The sequence below is a fragment of the Cyrtonyx montezumae genome, unplaced genomic scaffold (assembly GCF_038088225.1).
Source record: "Cyrtonyx montezumae isolate F1298 unplaced genomic scaffold, pur_monq_1.0 scaffold_26, whole genome shotgun sequence".
NCBI lineage: Eukaryota > Metazoa > Chordata > Aves > Galliformes > Odontophoridae > Cyrtonyx > Cyrtonyx montezumae.
Genome location: NW_027072003.1, coordinates 4,092,919 through 4,111,545, shown reverse-complemented (window position 1 = coordinate 4,111,545; position 18,627 = coordinate 4,092,919). Strand labels below are relative to the sequence as shown.

At 49.3% G+C, this 18,627-nt stretch overlaps 2 protein-coding genes across 5 annotated transcripts; both read right to left on the bottom strand.

Moving 5' to 3' along the window:
- Positions 1–6,633: 6,633 nt before the first annotated feature.
- TMEM81 (transmembrane protein 81) lies at positions 6,634–8,200 on the bottom strand. Its single transcript, XM_065740438.1, has one exon. It carries the CDS (start codon positions 8,107–8,109, stop codon positions 7,306–7,308), a length of 804 nt encoding a protein of 267 aa, XP_065596510.1. The 5' UTR covers positions 8,110–8,200; the 3' UTR covers positions 6,634–7,305.
- Positions 8,201–10,445: 2,245 nt separating this feature from the next.
- On the bottom strand, positions 10,446–18,150 carry RBBP5 (RB binding protein 5, histone lysine methyltransferase complex subunit). 4 transcript variants are annotated; one of them, XM_065740434.1, is made up of 14 exons: positions 18,091–18,150; positions 17,940–17,965; positions 17,684–17,856; positions 17,078–17,218; positions 16,455–16,617; positions 15,899–16,008; positions 15,622–15,741; positions 15,199–15,352; positions 15,020–15,091; positions 14,437–14,554; positions 13,871–13,940; positions 13,422–13,651; positions 12,929–13,123; positions 10,446–10,927 (listed from the first exon to the last, which is right to left on the bottom strand). In XM_065740434.1, exons 1-14 carry the CDS (start codon positions 18,107–18,109, stop codon positions 10,899–10,901), a joined length of 1,620 nt encoding a protein of 539 aa, XP_065596506.1. In that variant the 5' UTR covers positions 18,110–18,150; the 3' UTR covers positions 10,446–10,898. The 4 variants fall into 4 exon arrangements, with proteins under 4 accessions (XP_065596506.1, XP_065596507.1, XP_065596508.1 ...); XM_065740435.1 differs by having other exon boundaries at positions 10,446–10,924; XM_065740436.1 differs by having other exon boundaries at positions 13,046–13,123.
- Positions 18,151–18,627: the final 477 nt, after the last annotated feature.

The window sequence follows — 18,627 nt, the reverse complement described above, 5'->3', positions numbered from 1 at the left end:
TTTTTTTTTTTTTTTTTTGGCAAAATGCTTTCTGTCGTTACATCAGTGTCACCACCTCCCCGGGCCTTCCTCCCACGAAAGGATGAAAGGTGAAAGAGGAATTTGGTGTCAGCTCGAAGTGAGGAAGATCAGGGCTTGGACACGGGCAGTCTGAGCAATGGATGGCACCGGCGGTGGAGGAGGCAAAGTGTGGCCAGACCCACTGAGCTCTGCTGAGTTTGGGAGAGGAGAAAATGGGAGAAGGAAGAAATGAAGTGCCCAAAGGGGACCCCGCTGCACTGAGGTACAGCAGCTCAAGAGCCCAGGTCGGATCCTGCTGTGCTCTGCAGCGTGGGACAGAGCTGAAATCCTCGTCCTGAAGACACCATTGAGCTCCTTGGGGGGAAAAGCAGCACGGATTGGCTGTGACCCCGAGGTCTGTCCCAGCACTGGGCACAGATGCCACATGAGACCCCATCCAGCAGAGCTGAAGCAGCTGTTCTGCACAGGGACAGCTCTGTGCCTCCAGGAGATGCGTGCACAGCTGCAGAGCAAACAAATGTGCTTGGATGAGACCGACCACGTGCTGGATGAACTCTGATGAGGGAGCAAAGCAAAGCAAAGCAAAGCTAAACCCCCGCGACGTGCAGGAGCTGAGGCTCTGCACCAGCCTGTCCCCAGCACTAACACCCTCAGCAGATGCTTCCACACGTGTCCAGCAATAACAGTGGCTGTGAACACTTGAATTAACTTCCCAGGATAATGATATACAGCACAGCTAAAGCAGCATTAAATGCTGCAGTGCCACTGGGGGCTCAATAGCTGCCACCTGCAGCATTCCCCGGGAAGGTCCGTACGTTCTCCGTGTATTTATGGGTTGAAGTTGATCACAGACACATTTGATATCAGTGAAAAACTTCATGGTTGGATTTCAAATGTTCTGGCTGGCACTGCTCCACATTGCAAATGGCCTGAATATATTCTGGTATGTAAAATTCATGGGGCAGTATTTCCCAAAGCCCTTAAGTGACAAGTAGGTCCCCTTGGTAGCTGAATGTTGGCTATTTGAATTCAAGTTATGCCTCCTTTTTGAAAAGGTAAATCATGAACACTCACACACAGCTTCATCAGCATGCATTTAACCAAAATGCTGCTCTGTTTTTGCAACGTTTTAAGGACTACACACAGAAGCAAAGAAGTATGACCCAGAGATGGCTGTCACCGCTGCTCTAACCCCAGCTCTGCATGGACTGCAGCCCCCAGCAGTCACTCCAGTTTCCCCTCTGCTGCTGCTATGAAGGCTCTTGGGGCTGATTCAGGCCACCCAGCTCAGAGCAGCACAGGTTTCAGCAAGGCTGTCCCCCTTCCCACCCCCAGCCCTGGAGCAAACCCATCCCAGTGCTGTCACCCAGCGCAGCCAGCCCCGCTCACACAGCTCCCCAAAGCATCAGCACGAAGAAGCATTGCAGGCACTCACAAGGACGCAGGCTGGGGTGGGGGCAGGGTGAGGATTCCCCATGTGCAGCACCCAAAGGTGGAGCAGAGTGCTCCCAGGGGCAGTGGCTGTGGGACAGCAGGGGCTGCCTTCTCTGGGGCAGCTCGTTTTCCCCTTGCAGTGTGACCCGAGCCGGGGGAGAACACACATTTCAGCATCTGAACAGAGGTCGCTGGATTTGCACTGTTGCATTAAGCTGCAAATCAATTTCCTGTCTCATTAACAATCCCTCACGTGTAATCGCTCTGAGCATTTACTTTAGGAATTGACTTACAGGGACGAGTTAAGCGCCCGGTTTTTGTTCCAGTGCTGTAATGGCTCAGCGAGGGAAGTCATCCAATTTCACAGGGTCCTTCTTACTTCTCAGTAGTGCCACTGATGTCACGAGGACACTGGAAGGGATAAGCAATGAGGGCGGAGTGCTGTGGGGCTCCCAGATGAGCATCTGTGATTTATTTGTTAAGCCACGTGCAATAATCCACCTGGTAATACTGAAGGTACAGATGGGACATTGCATTTCTGGTTTTAGGTGGTCTGGGCTGAACTCGGCACTCTTCCAGGTGGGTTTGGGTGAGGAATGGCCCAGCTACAGCAGGAGCGATTCAGCACTGTTCCCAAATGGGAGATGTTCCCACCCTTCAGCTGAGGAAGGAGCTGGGCAACGAATCCCATTCAAGAATGGGATGGCATCCCGTTCATAAAGCCAGGTGCTCTGAATCCTGCCTGCTCCAATCCTGCAAAGCTGTCCCCCACCACACCAACCCTATGCTAGGAATATTTTCACCCAGCCTCACTGCACCCAGGCAGCTTTCCTCTCAACAACTTGCTCGTAGACTATTTTTTTGAAGGAAGACAAATGGGGAACATTGTAAGCATACTGTATTTACTGTAATTATGCTTATTTATTGGCTACAGTAGCACGCAGTTCTTAAATAAAGATCTACAGAGTCTTTAGACAACTGCTGGAGCCTGGAGTCCTTCTGGAAGGGCGATTAATAATGGGAGCTCTCAGGATCCCCCCAGCCCTGCACTGCTTTCCTTCCCTGACCACCAATGGGACCCCACAGACAGGAGACCCCTGCAGTTAAGACACAGTAAACTCTGATTCTATCCCACAGACAGTGATGTCTGGTGGGAAGAGAGGCTGCCCTGGGGGCAAGGAATTGCAGGTGTTGGGGGTCTGCTTAGATCCGTTCATTCAACGTGCTTTTCACGACGGCAAGCGAGGAATGCTAGAAAAGTCAAGTCAGAAATTTCACGTGGCTCATTATCAGAAAAGGTAATTGATTTTGGGGGTAGCTTGCCAAAAAACCTTCATCACCCATCGCAGTGTTTAAACCCCGACTGGAGTTCTTCCAGGAAGGATATCCCTGAGCCCAGCAGGCTCGCAAAGGTTCACTTACATTACACAAAATCATTTCCACCGTGGCAGGAAGCGCAGCATGAAATCACCCGCTCTACGCTCTGTCAGATTAATTCATCTCTCCCCTTCTTTCTGGCCTTAAATAAAACCCGTTCACCTGCGGGACGGACGCCAAAGGACGGAGCAGTGGTGCGTGGCACAGCTCTGTGGTTGTGCTGGAGTCAGAGTGGGCAGCAAGATGGGGGCTGAGCATCAGCAACCGTAGGGAACTGCTGCTTCCAGCTCCAACGAGTCTGAATGGTGCAGTGTGAGGGTGAGCACCAGTGGGGGAAGGATGGAGGGGGAAGGGTGGAGGGGGAAGGGCGGAGGGGGAAGGATGGAGCTCCTTTCCTGAGGAGCTCCCAGGGGTTGAGGGGATGAGTATATCTGGCCATACAACACACTCAGCCCTGGCTTGAGGGCAGGATGAGGTCCCAGATGCTGGCTCAGCTGCGTTCAGTCCACGTCAGGCTGTGGCCCCTCTGCCCCACACTGTGTGGGGCCGCAGGTGAGTCTGCTCCTCCCTGCAGCCCCGTAATGAGCTCAGGGACTGTGGCAGCAGAGGGGCTTTGTAAGGTGGGGGAAGCATCATTAAAGCACGCAGCAGGGAGCGGCCAGGACGGAGACAAATGGCCCCCAGTGCACTTCTGTTTTCTCAAGTGCCATCATTAAATACCACTGCACATCGTGAGATGAAACGGGCAAATGTGTCATCTCGGGCACAGAGGGGTCCTGCTGAAAGCACACCAGTGACCCGTGCTGCACGGATGGGGGATGCTACGAGCACTGCTTCCACCCACCCCAACCACAGATCCCACAGAGACAGCCAGGAGAGCCTCATACTGTGACCCCAGCGGAGCTCAGTGACATCTAGCAGCTAACAGTGAGATCCATGCGTGGCTTCCAAACACAGGCACTGTGAGCACAGCCCTTGCTGTGGTGTTTCAGCATTCCCCTTCTGTGAACTGGTGAAGGTTCAAACCACGGGAACAGAGCTAAGCACCGAAACCCCTCCTTCTCACGTACACCTGACTCAACATCTTCTAACCCACACGGCCCTGCTTGGGATTAGTGTTGCAACAGTGGATTTGTTTTTCTCTCTTTCACCTGAGATAATACACGGACCCAAAAATCCCATCAGTGTTCAGCACGCTTCAGCAAAAGACACTGCTTTGTTCACACGCTCCAAAGCTCCACGCTGCTATCACTGGAGACAGGCAACAAGTGAACAAATGTCTGCAGGATGTCAGGGCAGAAGCCACTGCCAAAAAGCTGCAGGAGGAACGCAGGGGGTGGGGGGGAGAGCAAAACATCAACAGCCTTCAGTGCACACGTGCTGGGAGAGAGGCAGCAAAAAGAAAAGGGAGAGCAATCTGAATTTCCCTGGTTTACAAAAGCATCCTTCCTTGGGTGGGGAAGGAGGGGGGGGGGGGGGGGGGCTGTTTTGCAGGTGGTTACAGTGCATTCACATGCACGTCTTAGCCACAAGCAATGCTTTTTACACTTCACCTCCTAAAAGCCTCTCCAGGAGGTATGCAGGCACCTGAGCTGGGCCCCACGCTGAGCACTGCACCGTGCTGCTGCATTTGTGAGCCCACTTGTTGCTCCCACCCAACCACAGCCTCTGTTATGCTGTAAAACACTCTGAAACACCCAGCCAGGAAAGCTGTCCTAAGAAACCGACGGTCACTGAAGCAAACTGCCACATTTTCTGTCACTGCCTCCATCCTGAGTGAGGCTGAGGGGAGGTGTGCAGCAAATGAGATATTAACAAATGAGCCAAGGAGGGGAGAGCAGCAGTGAAGGAGGAGTGCTGGGAAAAGGGGAACAAGAAGGCAACAGAGCCGTACTGCTCAGTGCACCCCAGCAGATCTGCAAGACCAAGCAAAAGAATTAACACAGATCAGCGTGCAGAGGATGGAGGAGCCGGGCTCGGTGTAAAAGAAGCATATGGGGGTTGTTTTCCTCTTAGCTACCATTCAAATTCCAGCAGTTAAGGCAATCTAGTTATTCAATTTAGATAAGCTTCAGTAGCTAACAGCAATTTAAACAGCTGCCTGTGCCTCACCATTCTGTTATTGCCTCCTTCTTTCCAAGTGCTAATGCCATTAGCAAATTGACTTCCTCCCTCACACAATCTGTTTGGCTTTAGCATGTGCAATTCTAATTGCTTCCTAATACCTGGGCCCATCGGCAGGAGGCAGAAGTTTGTGGCACAGAAAGCCTGGTGTGGGGAGGGGTGTGCAGGCAGCCCCCTCCTCCAGGTGGGGCAGAGGAACAACTGCAGGTACAGAGGAGAAAACAGCCGAGGCACCGCACTACAAAATTCACAGCAGAAAATAAATGCGTTTTTCTCCACTTCAGACGGTTACTTGGGGGGGGGGGGGAAGAGGCAAAGTCGAAGCATGGAGGGGAAAGCATCATTTCAAACGGCAGCAAAAGGCCCTGTCCTGCCCTTCCTGGTGCTGGAGCTGTGCTGTCCATCACATAAAATATTACAAAAACATATTCAGCTTCCCTGCCCCGGGCAACTGCCTCCCCTTGGTGAAAAGAGGGAGCGTACAATCAAAAGATGAAGGACTCTTCGGCTCCCACTTTGACCTCCTCATCAGCACTGAGCAAACGGATGGTCCCGGATCTTTTATGTCATCTTTCTGCATTTCTAAAACCCAGCTGCCCACGGGAAGCAAGCCCTATATTTGCATGACAAAGTGCGAGGGGACTCCTCCAGATGGGACGGCTTCTTTGTGGGTTTTTACCACTAGCTCCCAACGAAGCATCTGCCTGCTCCTGCTATGCAGAGGGTACTCCAGCCCCAGACAGGACCCGAGGAGGTCTCACCCCACGCAGAACCAGAGCCTCCTCGACCCCGTGGTGGGTATCTGTAGCTTACAGAGCTCACTTGTCTGCTTCTTTACATTCAGAAGCAAAACGAGCCCTGCAGATCTGGTGCGTGCATATCCCAGGATGCACGCCGAGAAAGCCAAGGACAGGAAAGATCTGGGTGGGATGAAGGCAGCCAGCACGCAGCGGGCTCCTCGAGGTGTCCTACACGTGGGTGTGCACTGCTCCGTGTCAGTGCTGCTGCTTTGGAAAGTGGAGATTCCCTGCGGGTGAGAGGACAAGGAGGAACCAAAGCCTGGGTCTGCCTCGCATGGGGTTCGCTCAGGGGTGGAGTAGGGGTGGGCAGAAGGCTGAGCTGACCCCCCTCACCCTGCCTGTAGGCAGCCTGCCACGTGCAGCAGGGGCACCTTCTGGCACTGCAGGACAGCTCCCCTAACATCCACACACCTCTGCCCACGGCTGTGCCCGCTGAAGTCTTCCCACAGAACCCAGCAAACAACCCACTGAGAATCCAAGGCTGCTAACAGCTTCACTTCCCCACTCAGATACAGACAACCCCACAGGCTGAGGATCATTACCCAGATATACCTATTACCCACTTAATTGGACATGGCTTGCTATGTTCCAGCCTGATGTTGTTGTTTTCTTAAATAGGATGTTCTGCAAATAAGGTGTCTCCTTGTATATCTGGCTCTTCCTCCATTAAAGCATCCTGGTCCAAAGCAAAAAAATAATGGCATGCTTTGATCTTAAATAGCAGAGCCCTATCATTACTTCCCCCAGAATTGGATGTGTGGTGCATTCCTGTACTTCAGTTCGTGGAAAAGGAAAGGGAAAAAAAAGGGAAACAGAACGAGTAAATAGAGTTGTTTACTGTAAAATAAAGACAGGAAGCAGAAAGAGAAGGCACTTAATGGGTCCCTCTGCGGATTCTGCTACCAATGGGGAAACAATGCTCCCTACAGTGCTGCTGCATGCTTTGTACTTATTAGTCACCAGGAAAACGAGCGAGCCACAAGCCCACTGAACTCTTCCCTCTCCTCCTTCTTTAAAGATTTTAAGAGTGAGCTCAGCTCTGAGTCGTGATTAAAACCACCGCGTTATGCTCCTTGAGCTGCAGTGCTCAAATTGAAGATGTGCTGGCGCTGCCTAATGCTCCCTGCCTCGCTGTTCTGAACTACAAAGGGAAGAGTGGAAGCTCCCAACCACTGCTTGATGATGCTTCAGCTTTCTGAAGCAGGAGACAAACAAACAGAGGCAGCAGGGAGCAGTGGCTCGCCTCCTCCCAGCACTCCTCGCTCCCCAAAACAGACCTTGGGCTCTGCTGAGGTCTTCACTTCTTTGCACCTCTTGCTGCAGAGTGCCAGCTACCAACCCCAGGGATCTGCGTCACAAACCTGAGCGAGGGAGAAGAAATTCAAGGGAATGAAGGAGAAGTAGGGTCCCAAGGTATTAGCTACAAAATAAAACCCCGAACTCTCCAACCCAACAGCTGGAAAACAACTGCAGAGCTCACGGTGACATACTGCACCCACACTGATGATGCTCTGCTCGTTAAAATGAGAGACAGAGGTAAGAAATGGTGTTAGATTTGAGTCTGATTCTCTGCACCTTTGCTTCTCAACATCTTCTGCAAGCGGTGGATAGCTACGCTCACTATGACAACTCCTACCAGTCCACTTCCAATTCCTATCAGGGATTGAAGAAATGATTTTCTTTGCCAGAAGTGCAGCTTCTCCTCCACGTCCACGAGGGTGCTGTTGGCTTCGATCCCTTCCTCCTTTCTGGCTGCCAGCTTCTGCTCCCAAGTCAAGGATTTGGCAAAGTCCAGGTCCATCAAGTCACTCCGGATCACCCTGACCCCGAAGTAGATCCTTTTAATGATCTTGAATGTCTTCAACAAGTGCACGTCGCAGCGATACGTCCCCGCGTTGGACTCTTTGGTCGGGGAAAAGGTGACAGCAAAGCCAGGGTTCCTGAAAGGGACAAACAGAACATCGTTCATGGTGATGAGGCCCCGGGCGATCTTCCATGTCCAGCTGTACCCTCTGATGCCTAAATCGATGACGTCTGAGGTCAGGCAGCTGAGCACCAAGGGTTTGCCCTCGGGGATGGTGAAGTGAATTAACCCACAGCCCCACGTGGTGGTGCAGTGGGAGCGGAGTGTGGTGCAGTTCTTGCGTTCACCCGCCGGTGTGACCTCACACATCTCCTCCTCTTGGAAGCCCAGCCCGCAGGTGACGCTGCACGACGTGGAGTTCACCGAGATTTTAGCCACCATGGACTGCAGCTCTGCTGGGATGGTCACTTTTGGAAAGGAAGCTGCCAACGGGAGGCAGGAAGAATAAAGCAGGAGGCCAAGGATGCAGCTGCTCCTGAGGGTGTTCATGGCAGGGATCAGATTAGGAAGGGAAGGAGCAACACATCCCTGCGTGGGTCAGAATGCCAACGAGGAGTTCCAGCTCCTAGGCAGCAGAATCCACTGTATCCCAGCAACTGGGATCTGCTTGACTTATTGAGTCCTCCCTTCTACTCCCTGACATTTCCATGCTATTTCAGATGAATTTCCACAGTACTGTTCCAGTTTCATCTTCCCAACAAACTCCAGAACAATACCTCTTAATTACTGCAACCTCTAAAACGATGTCGTTCAGCACAAGGAAATGGCAGTGACTCACATAGCTCCTGTACAGCTCTGCTCTACATGCACTTATCCCAAAATCTGAAGTCCTTCCCAGAGGAGGACCAAGACAAGGAGAAAGAGACTTTGACATGGATCCAGAGATCAGAGGAGAGGTGAGCAGAGCTGGGGCTCTGCCTGGTGGGAAAGCGGATGGGATTCAACAGCACCAACCTCAGGGCATCCTGCAAGAAAGAAGCACTGAGAAAAGCTCTCTGGAATAAAGTTGCTTCTTTCTGATGGTGTTAAAACCATGGTCAAACCAGTTCAATAATCAGAGCCAATTACGGAATGCAGAAAGGATTTCCTTCTCTAATATCCCTTGATTTATTAAGAACAAAACAAAACTCCTTCTGAGATGGAGCACATTTGTCTCACACAGTCTGTTCCCGTGGAGATGCTCTGTGCACCCAGCATGCTCCGTGTTCAGTCCCCTTCCAGCACATCTCAGAGCTCCTGCACTGCACTCAGGTATTCCTCCTATGGGGGATATGGTGTCGAAAAGACACCACCAACAGAATGCCACACCACAGAAGTAGTAATAATAATAAAACCAAACGTAACACATGGGCTGTGCTGAAGGCACAGTACGTTAATGTTTGCACCAGAGCTGTACCACAGGGTTCCTTGGCAACATCACAACGTGAGCCATCCTTAAGTGTGGAGAAGCCAAGACGTAGCCATGACTTCAGGAAATAAAACAGAGCTCTTTATTTACAGACACAAACCTAACACCAGTGCTATATGCTACCACCAAGCCAGGATCCGATCAGTATTGTACAAAAAATAAAATAAAAGAGAGAAGAGGACAAACCAAGGGCATACACACTGTACAGAGAGGTTTTAACAGAAACAAAGGCTGGAGTCTGCAGCAAACAATTGTCTTTAAAGCAACCAGGAGAGCCATTGCCTGTGTATCTTGTAAAGCCTTTGCACTCAGCCACACCACGTACGGGCAGGTTTGACAGAACAGTGTTCCAGAGGAGATGCAAGTCATCCTATAAGCAGAAAGAACAAAGGAAACCAATGCCACACACGTGGGAACAAATGTCACTAAGCAGATCACTGTACCAAAGCGGGAAATGAAAACAGCAGTTTTGGAAATCCTCCTGATTTAACTCCTCTCCTCCCCTGCTTCCGTATCACGTTTCCACTGCACACCTCCCACTGCAAATTAATGCCTCTCCTCATGACTCCTCAGCTTTTCATGTCTGCAGGATACTTGGAAAATCTGAATACTCGGTGGTAACCTCAATAATTACACCTGGGGAAAACCTGAAGGTAATTACATAGGAACTCTGAAGGCCTCTACAAAACAAGGGGCACTGGGAATGAAAAGTTTCTTGCAGCAAGATGCTGATCTGGTACAGGAAGATCCAGCTGCAGGCACCAGACAGAGACAAGGGTCTCTTTCCCATTCCCACAAGGAAAATGTTACAAGTGAAAGGTTAAGCTGTGAGCATTCACCTTCTCTTCTCAATTCAGAAACAGGGGGAAAAAAAAGAGCACTTCAAAAAAATTCATGATTTGTATGTTTGTCTTCTACAATCACAGCATTATTCATTTCACCTTTAAGTCCTGGAAGGACAGCTGGAAAAAGAGCATTTCAGTTAGGATGAATATTGGCTGCTCCTTCTCTAACTAACAGTGTATACCAGCTAAGGAGGAAACAGTGCTCCTGGTGGGGCATCTTCAATGGAAACAGAATAAACACACTTGTGAGGACAGAAGGACACTGCCAACACTCCTCCTCACATCACTCCTTTTATACGCACTTGTCCAGACTGTATTTTATCTCGAGCTACTTCCACGTGCTCCTCTTCCCATAAGCAGTCATCCTTCATGTCCAGAATATTAACGTGAGAATTCATTCTTCGCAGACTTCAGAGGGTGTCTTGATTCTTCACATTAGGTCTCTATCCACTTGAGATGAAATCAAACCTGGCACATAATCAGCAGCAGTTTCACTAAGCATGTCAGCACAGAAGACATCACACTGAGCTAACGAAAGCTGCAAGGCAATGCAGCTGGCACAGAAGGGCCTACAACTCGCCGAGATGGGAATTTAAAGCAAAGAAAGGGAAGTTGGTAGGATACACAGTCATTGGTATCAGGAATAAAAACACACACTCTGGGGATTCTTCAATCCAGGAACAAAAAATATTACTTAAAAGACAATGGTAATTAGCTCTGGAGTGGCAGAGTGTCGGGTACCAGCTCAGTGCAGAACGCCACACGTGCCAACACGAAGGCAGTCCAGTCTCTTTGCAAACTGCATGACCTGAGAGTCAGCATCTCACACTGTTCAATGAAGAGGCAATTAAAGGAAGAACGAAGGCCGTTTCCCCTTCAATACTCATTTCTTACAAAAGTCATTCCCTGAATCCATGAACAATCAGGCTGCTGTATTAAAGTCAGTCCGTTCTGACTGCTTCATCTATTTTCCACATTATGGCGCCAATACAGGAAAGAACAGAGGAAGATAAAGAAGAGGGTCTTCATAACAGTTCTGAGATGGCACCACCTGCTAAAGAGATCAAAGACAGGTGAAGAATAAATCATCCAACTCCACCAGACATTATCAGAAAGCACGTGGTGCAAGCATCCTCTGAAATAAATGATAAAAAGGAACGTGGTGTCCTAGATTCCTTCCACAATGAGACACAATCAACAAGACACCACCTATGACAAGTTAAGACCTTTGTATCTGAGACCACGGGCACAGACAAGGTGGTTCAGGGTCTCTGAGCTTTTATCCTGCAGTGGCACGAGCACACTTACCTGCTGGAAAAAGTTTGCATTGCCCAAACCCAAAACCTCAAAGCAAAACCATAACAGAGAGGAACACGCTCCACCCACATTCGAGTCAAACAAGACTGCTGCAAAGGCTTTGCTCTAAAACTGCACAACAGATCAAGCTTCCCAGTTTGTTGTCACTGAAAACCAATTCTGACATGGCTGCTTTGACAACGTGACGTGCCAGGCCCCAGCCACACAGCTCCCAGAGAATAAATGCTTGTGAGTGATCGGTTCCAGAATGAGCAGAGCTAACAGCTTCGTGCAACAGAGACAGAGAAGTGTGCCCAGCTCCAGTGGTGCAGGCAGAGGGTCACTGCAATCTGCACGTGGATGGGCCCAAAGGAAAACTGGCTGTTCAAAATAGACATTGCAAGTGCAAGTCATGAAGAGAACAAAAGGCAGACGTGAAGTCCACGGACTAGAAGATTGATGTGAGTGCTGAGAGCCAAGGAAGGGCTCCTCCAGAGGGCAACCTGTGACTCACTGTGTGACTCACGTAGACACTTCCAGCACTAAGTGATGGGATCTACTGCATGGATCTGTTAGATCCTTTCAAATCAACAGCACTATATGAGGGAGCACAGTAACAGATCCCACTGAGACAGAACTGCATCAAAGGGACATCAGTTGTCTCTAGCTCAATCAAGCTGAACACCACCACAGTGTGAAAACACCCTTACATGCTGACGTTTGAAAAAGCTCTACTAACTCCAATGGGTGGGGAAAGAAAGCAGGGAACTGGGGGTCTAAACTCAAGCCATTTGGTCATAGGAAAAGAGAATTTTGTCTCCATGCTGCCCAAAAACCCAATGCTAAGTCTGCTGGTAGGATGCACACCCCAAGCTCAGTAGAAATAGCAAATTAAATTCCACAGTTGTCTCATAGAAACAAAAAGGTCTATAACAACTGCACAGGAAATGATAAGCAAAAACACGGGGGGTAACACAGGACCAGCAGGGAGAGAAGGAGGGGGGGGGGTAAAAGCAAAAAAACCCCAAACAGTTCTGTGCAGTCTAAAATCCATAGCAGCAGCTGCTGAGTTCAAGGAAATGCAAAGCTTGATATACCAGTGACATCACATCTTTGAATCTGTTTCTGTATCAACCATGGGCTCTCACTCAAAACCAGAATGCACACCATTTAATGCAAACGTGTACTTTACTACACTTGGATGAGCATTTCCCAACCAGGCTCGAGCAGTAAATGAGACAGATGGGAAACAGCCACCAGCTGAGAGCCAGTCCCACTCCGAGACTCAAAGTCTGGGTCCTAACAAAGGTGACAGCACGTCCTGTTCTAATAAATAACCAACAAAGCGTGGTCATAAAGGAAACAACGCAGAATAATGATCCAAGAAAAATCTGTCTTCTTTTACAGCCGTTGCACTTGCTGGAATTTGACTCACTATGCAGCCAGGATTACAAAATGCAGCTCCAGAATTTTATCCCGGGCTCCATTTGTCAAACAAACTGTTAGAAATGCTCCATTTGAACCAGCATGCCAACCCTATAAAACCCCAGCGTGCTCCTCACACGCATCGACACATGCACGGATATTGCTTTTATTACAGACACTGAAAGCACTTCCACTTTGAAAACAAGAGAAGCAAACGTCTGCCTGTCCTCAACAGCAGCTAAACATCCAGTGAGCAAGTGCCATTTGGGAAGACAAAGTGCTATGACTCTGCAAGGCCACCAAGCAAGCAACGACGCTCACAGTGGGTCCTTACCTGTCAAAGGCTGTCCCAGCTCCGCCTGCACTTTACCCTTCGCTGCTCCTTCCAGAGGTAAAGCACCTCTGTCCCCTTTGTAGAGTTTCGGTTTAAATGGAGAATCTTTGTCTTTACCTTTTGATCCTTTAGGCCTGCCTGCTTGCTTCTTCTTGGATTTACCATCTCCCTTCACACCCAGCAGCGGATGGACTTCTGTAGGAAAACAACGTGTTACCACACTGAGTTAGCCCTTTGGATGCTTACATCAGGGGTTAAATACAAACAGTGTTGAAAATTACAGCTTCAGGATGGCTGCTCTCATTTCTAGTCTGCAAAACACCTGCAAACTTTGCAGAGTGGGTGGCCACGAATAATTGTTATAGTAAATAACTTTATAGGAATGAGAATTAAGGAGCAACCTCCTGCACTTCTTGCCTTTGGACTGAGCCAAGCTAAGAAATGCAGAACCAGATGCAGAACTGGTGCTGAAACAGTGGCAGCTTCTACACACCATCATTAGGTACTCCTTGTAGCTCTATGTTGGTGGTTTTGGGCTTCTTCTTTGGTGCCTGAGGTCCATCGGAGGAGGACTGCCTCTTCTTCTCAGATCCTATACCCTCATCGGTTAAGGAACTCTGAACAGCATCAGGTGGAGGCCCGTAGGGGTTTTCTTCTGGATCCTCCACTTCAGGAGCAATGGGTAAGTAAAGCAGTGCCTTGGAGTCCTCCAGCTCTTCATCACTATAAAACAAGAAGGCACGCTTTCATTTCAAACTAGGAGGCCTCAATATCTTGTTTCTCCTCATTTATAAACCCAGACCACAGTCTCTGCAAATGGTTTTTTACACAAGTAACACTTTTTATCTGACACAAAAAACCTAAGGGTATGGAGAGAGCTGTTACAGGGGAACGTTAGTGATGCATTTTGTATTCACACTTCAAACAACATTATTCTTTTACCTGCTACAAAAGGCAGCAATGGGATCCACGCTAGTTACATCCACTTCTTCATCTTCTGCAGCATCAGCCCCTGAGGAGCAGGGAAAAAAAGAATTAATGAAAGAAAGGAAAAAAAGCAAATAGTTCAGAAGGAATGGGAGTGCTCATCTATGCCTAAGCGTGCAGGAATGAGAACTGCAGCAGACACACGTGAGGCATTTCCCCTCACCACTATCAGGTTTTTAGTATCAGATGCTGCATTGTTCTCATTAAAAGAGCTCTGTGATAAAAGTGGTTTCAATGCTTTGCTCCTACATTTTAAGAGAAAAACACTTTCAATATGAGAAGTGCTGGTAATGAGACCTGGAAGAAATCTCCTCTTTCTACACCAACTACAGCCTTCCCCAGTGCACAACTTTTTGGCACCACCAAGTGGTCAAATTGTGCCACTACCGATCCACATTCACTGCTCATACACTCCCACCACCACCAGTTTGAATTATTATTATGCTCATACAAATTTGGATTAACAATTCTTTGGTAACACCTGAACTGCTGACTACACAACAAAGCAGTTTACACAGTACCTGTCTGTTCTGGTTCACTCTTATCTTCATCTTCAATGTCAAACTCTGACTCTCTCTCTTCATACTCCACGTTTTCATCCAGCTCTTTGAAATCAGGTGCAAAGGCACTCCAGTTTTCCTAAATCACAAATTCACGATGAGCTTTAACACAGTGCAGCTGCCACAGTGAGGATCCATGCAATTGCAATCTCATTCTGTGTTAAACCCCCCCAAGCCACGTGCAAGACCTCAGAAATCAAGCCTAAATCATCTCTGCAGTCTCATGGCTAATTAGAAATTACTAATATTTAGCCACAGTAGTTTGGGCTCGTTCAGATTTCCAGTGCTTCAGCTACACATTCAGAATGACACCATTCCCACATCAAACGACCCCAAGATCACATTCAGGACTTAACACAAGTTCAGCAGAGGAAATAAAAGTACCCTGCTCACATCAACAAGATGGCAAACGTCTTTTGAGTTAGGCAGGTGAGGCTAGAGAGCTTGCTGAGTTGGATTTAATGCAGGACTTCAACGTGCAACTGTTCAGGCTGTTAGGAGAGCACCAGGGAATCCTCTTAGAGAAACAATGTGAAACACTTACCACTTGATTCTGAGCCCATATGGACACAACACCACTGGAAATAGAAGCTATGATGGGTCGGACAGGATGCCACTGGGTTTATTTGAAAGAGAAAAGAGGAGAAGCTTAACTGGTAAATGCAATTAAGAAAGCTTAGACTTCTAAAGAAGAAACTGAGCAGTAGCTGGCAGTGTTCTTACTGCTACATCCAAGAGCAGCTCTCCTCTGGTCCCATGGAGGATTTTCACCAGGTTTCCAATACTCTTCTCCCATATGTAGAGAGCATGCTGCCGTGCAGAACCTGCCACGATATATTCACCATCACCAGAGAAACAGCACTTCTTCCACGGTGTCCTGCATGCAGAGAAAAAAGAAATCATAAAAGAGTGTTACAGGTGGAAGATGGAGGACAATGAGGCTGCACTTCAGACCCTAACCTTACATCTTCCCATGCACAAATAACATTTACGTTTCTAATCAAACTGTGACTCATGTTACAAATGAAAACATTCATCCACTGAGTAGGTCACTGAGCTATGCTCCACGCAGAATCCCACAGGCACAGAACACACAAATCTCAACTATTTCAAGGCAGGCTGACCACTCATTCTACCACCTCTCACCTGTTCACTAAATCCTGCAGTTTCTGCATGGGTTCAGGCTCCCCATCTCGCCCACAGGTCAAAATTTCACGGCCATCATACACCCTGATTATCCGGTCAGCTGTGTTTATCAAAAAGCAGCTGTGGGAAGAACACCACAGAACATGCATTGCATTCATTAAAACAAAGTAAAAAGGACCAGGATGCATTGTGTGAGGCTGTATTATTTAAGGCCTCGTACAGCCCGTAGCTTTCAGTTCACCTTTAAAAATACCACTTGAGAAATGAAGAAGCTCACCTCCCCTTCCGAGCAAATTCAATGGATTTAATAGCTGTGGTGTTGCTGGTTCCAGTTGTCACTCTGAAGGAAGCAACAAGATCCTGAGTTTCTGTTTTTAACACCAAGATCTGAAGATTAAGGAAACAGAAGGCAATCAGCATCTCATTATCCCTCGCTCCCCTTTTAGCACCTTTCACATAACTACTAACCCTGACAACAGAAGCCTCAGCAATCTACACAGGAATAGTTGGAACTCTGCTACTGTAGTTTCTACTACAGTTTCTGCGACACTTCTGCGACATAAACATTGGTTTATTTACACTGGAAAAGGATCCAACAAATATAGTCAAAGACAAGAGCAACACAAAGACCTCACTCAGACAAAGATCTATATGCTACAGATCTTCAAAGATGAAACACGGTCGCAACAACACAACATCAATTATTCAGAAGACATTCAGGAAGCCTTACTGCTAGATTAAAACAAAGAATGCAACCCAGAAACATCAAACATCTTGATGAAGACAGCAAGTAATCTAAGCTACTGCACCCAGGGCTCCTGCTACAGTCTCACCTTCCCTTTGGCATTGCCTGTATAAATGTATTCCCCTCGCCTGTCAAAGGAGGCCACAACGTTGAGATCAGAATCATCATCCACAGGAAGCACAACGTGTTTGGAGTCTGACAGCGTTAGCATCACGGGTGCAGACTTCATGGGACAAACCAGAACTCTGTTTCTGCAAAGCAAAGGCAGAAGAGTTCACAGCTTCTTCTCCAGAAAAGAAGCTTCTGCATTTAGGGGTAGAAAAAAAAAGGCAACCTATGTAGAAAAAGGCAGTGATGCTGTCTTTTATCCAGTCTTTCCTTCTTACACTACAAAGTGACGTGAAGCCAGTGTCTGCTTTCATTTCCTTTCTTTTTCTGAAGGCTTCTCTATGTCTGTGCAGTAACTTCTAAACTCAACAAGACATTTTTATACCCAATTCTAAAGATCATTCCCACGTTTACTCTCCTCCCTTCCTTTCAAAAGGAAAAGAGCCACAACCAATCCAAGTCGGGGCCCTGACCCAACGAAGAAAACATTCTGAAAGGATCTACCACATTTGGGAAACACCCTTCAAACTCCAGCAAAAATGTTCTCATCATCATTAATTCTACCAAAACAAGAGTATCCAGCCCTTTTTTCACAGGACTTACTGGTCTCGGGGGTGATACTGAACTTTCAGGATAGGTGAAGGAAATCGAAACCTCTGGTCACAGTCTCCAGACAGCACATCCCACTGCGACACGATGTTATCAGTCGAAGCACTCACCAGTTTGTGGCCATCCCGACTCCAACTACAGAGGGAAGGGACAGTTCAGGTGAAAGCTATTCCTTAAATACACAAAACGTGTCCACTGATGGGCGTGTTAAGTTAGCAGGTCTCATATTAAGGATTAAAGGCTGTGAATCCGTTGGCCTGAAAACCAACTTTGGAACTCTAGTACCAACAAAATTTCACAGGTGTGTCACATTTTCACGCCCTCTTAAAGGGAACTATCCTAAAAGAGAGCATCTTTTTATATAGCCTGAAAGGGACAGGACAATGGGGGATGGCATTAAACTAAAAGGGGAGATTTAGATAAGACGCTGGGCAGAGATCTTTCATTCAGAGGGCAGTGAAGCCCTGGCACTACTGCCTGGACAAGGGCAGGTGCCCAATCCCTGGAGGCACTCAGGGTCAGGCTGGATGAGCCCTGGGCAACCTGAGTGGGTGTGACACCAAGTTATAGCATCGCAGGAAATACAAAGCCCTCTCTCACCACAGGGAGCAGACAGGGTGGATGTGGGCGCTGATGATCTTGGCGATGCCCCTGGTGAGGAAGTCCCAGATGACGATGCGGCCGTCGTTGCAGCCCACGGCGAGCAGCGTGCCCCAGCGGTTGAAGGTGCAGGTCAGGGCCATGCTGATGCAGTCCAGCGTGCCATCGGCTTCCTGCGGGGAATGGGGGGCGGTCAAGGCGCCGCGCAGTGCCGCTGCGGGCCGGGGGCAGCCCCGCGGGGCGGGAGGGCCCTTACCTCGGGGTAGTTCTGGCCGAAGGACTCTGCAACGGAACGCAAAGGCAGCGTTTGAGCGAGGCGGACCCCGAGGGCCACCCACCCCCCCCCCCAACCCGGGCTCACCGCGCAGCGGTGCTCCCCTCCCCCCCCGCCCCGCTCCCGGCCCCACCGAGCAGCTCCAGGTTCATCGCGCCCGCGGCTCCGCTCCCTCCGTCTCCGTCAGCGAAGGACCCCTCCGGGGGCCTTAGCCGCGCGCCGCGCCGCCCGCGACACCCGCCTGACGGATCCCTTCTCTTTTCCCTCCGCCGGTCCCGCGAGCGGGGCGCTGCGGCGTGGCCCACGTTCTCCTCAACCCGCAGCGGCAGCGCCCGGAGCTCTCCGTCCCCGGGAACGGCGGGGCGGGCGGCGCGAAGGCGCTCAGGCGGTGCGGCGGGCAGCCCGGCGCGTGCGCACACGGAGGGTCCGGGCGGGCGCCGCGGCCGCAGCGCGAAGGTTCCGGGGCGCGGAAGGAACAGCCACACTGCGGTCTCAGCGCTTTATTGACAGCGGTGCCCGCACAGCGGAGCGGGGGAAGGACTGAACTCACTGTGCGTCTCTTTAGAGCACGAGGAGCGGCGGGTTAGTACAAAAACGAAAGTAAAAATACAACGATCCGGTTATTGCACTGTTTTGTTTTTTTTTTCTCTGCTCTACACACGGTAAGCTC

Coding starts and splice junctions, on each gene's coding strand:
- RBBP5 (XM_065740434.1), bottom strand. Junction 17,219..17,683: donor CACCCTGTCTGCTCCCTGTG/GTGAGAGAGGGC, acceptor TTCCCTCTGTAG/TTGGAGTCGGGATGGCCACA. Junction 14,555..15,019: donor TATGGGCTCAGAATCAAGTG/GTAAGTGTTTCA, acceptor TTTGTGATTTAG/GAAAACTGGAGTGCCTTTGC.
- TMEM81 (XM_065740438.1), bottom strand. CDS start 8,109: ATGAACACCCTCAGGAGCAGCTGCATCCTTGGCCTCCTGCTTTATTCT.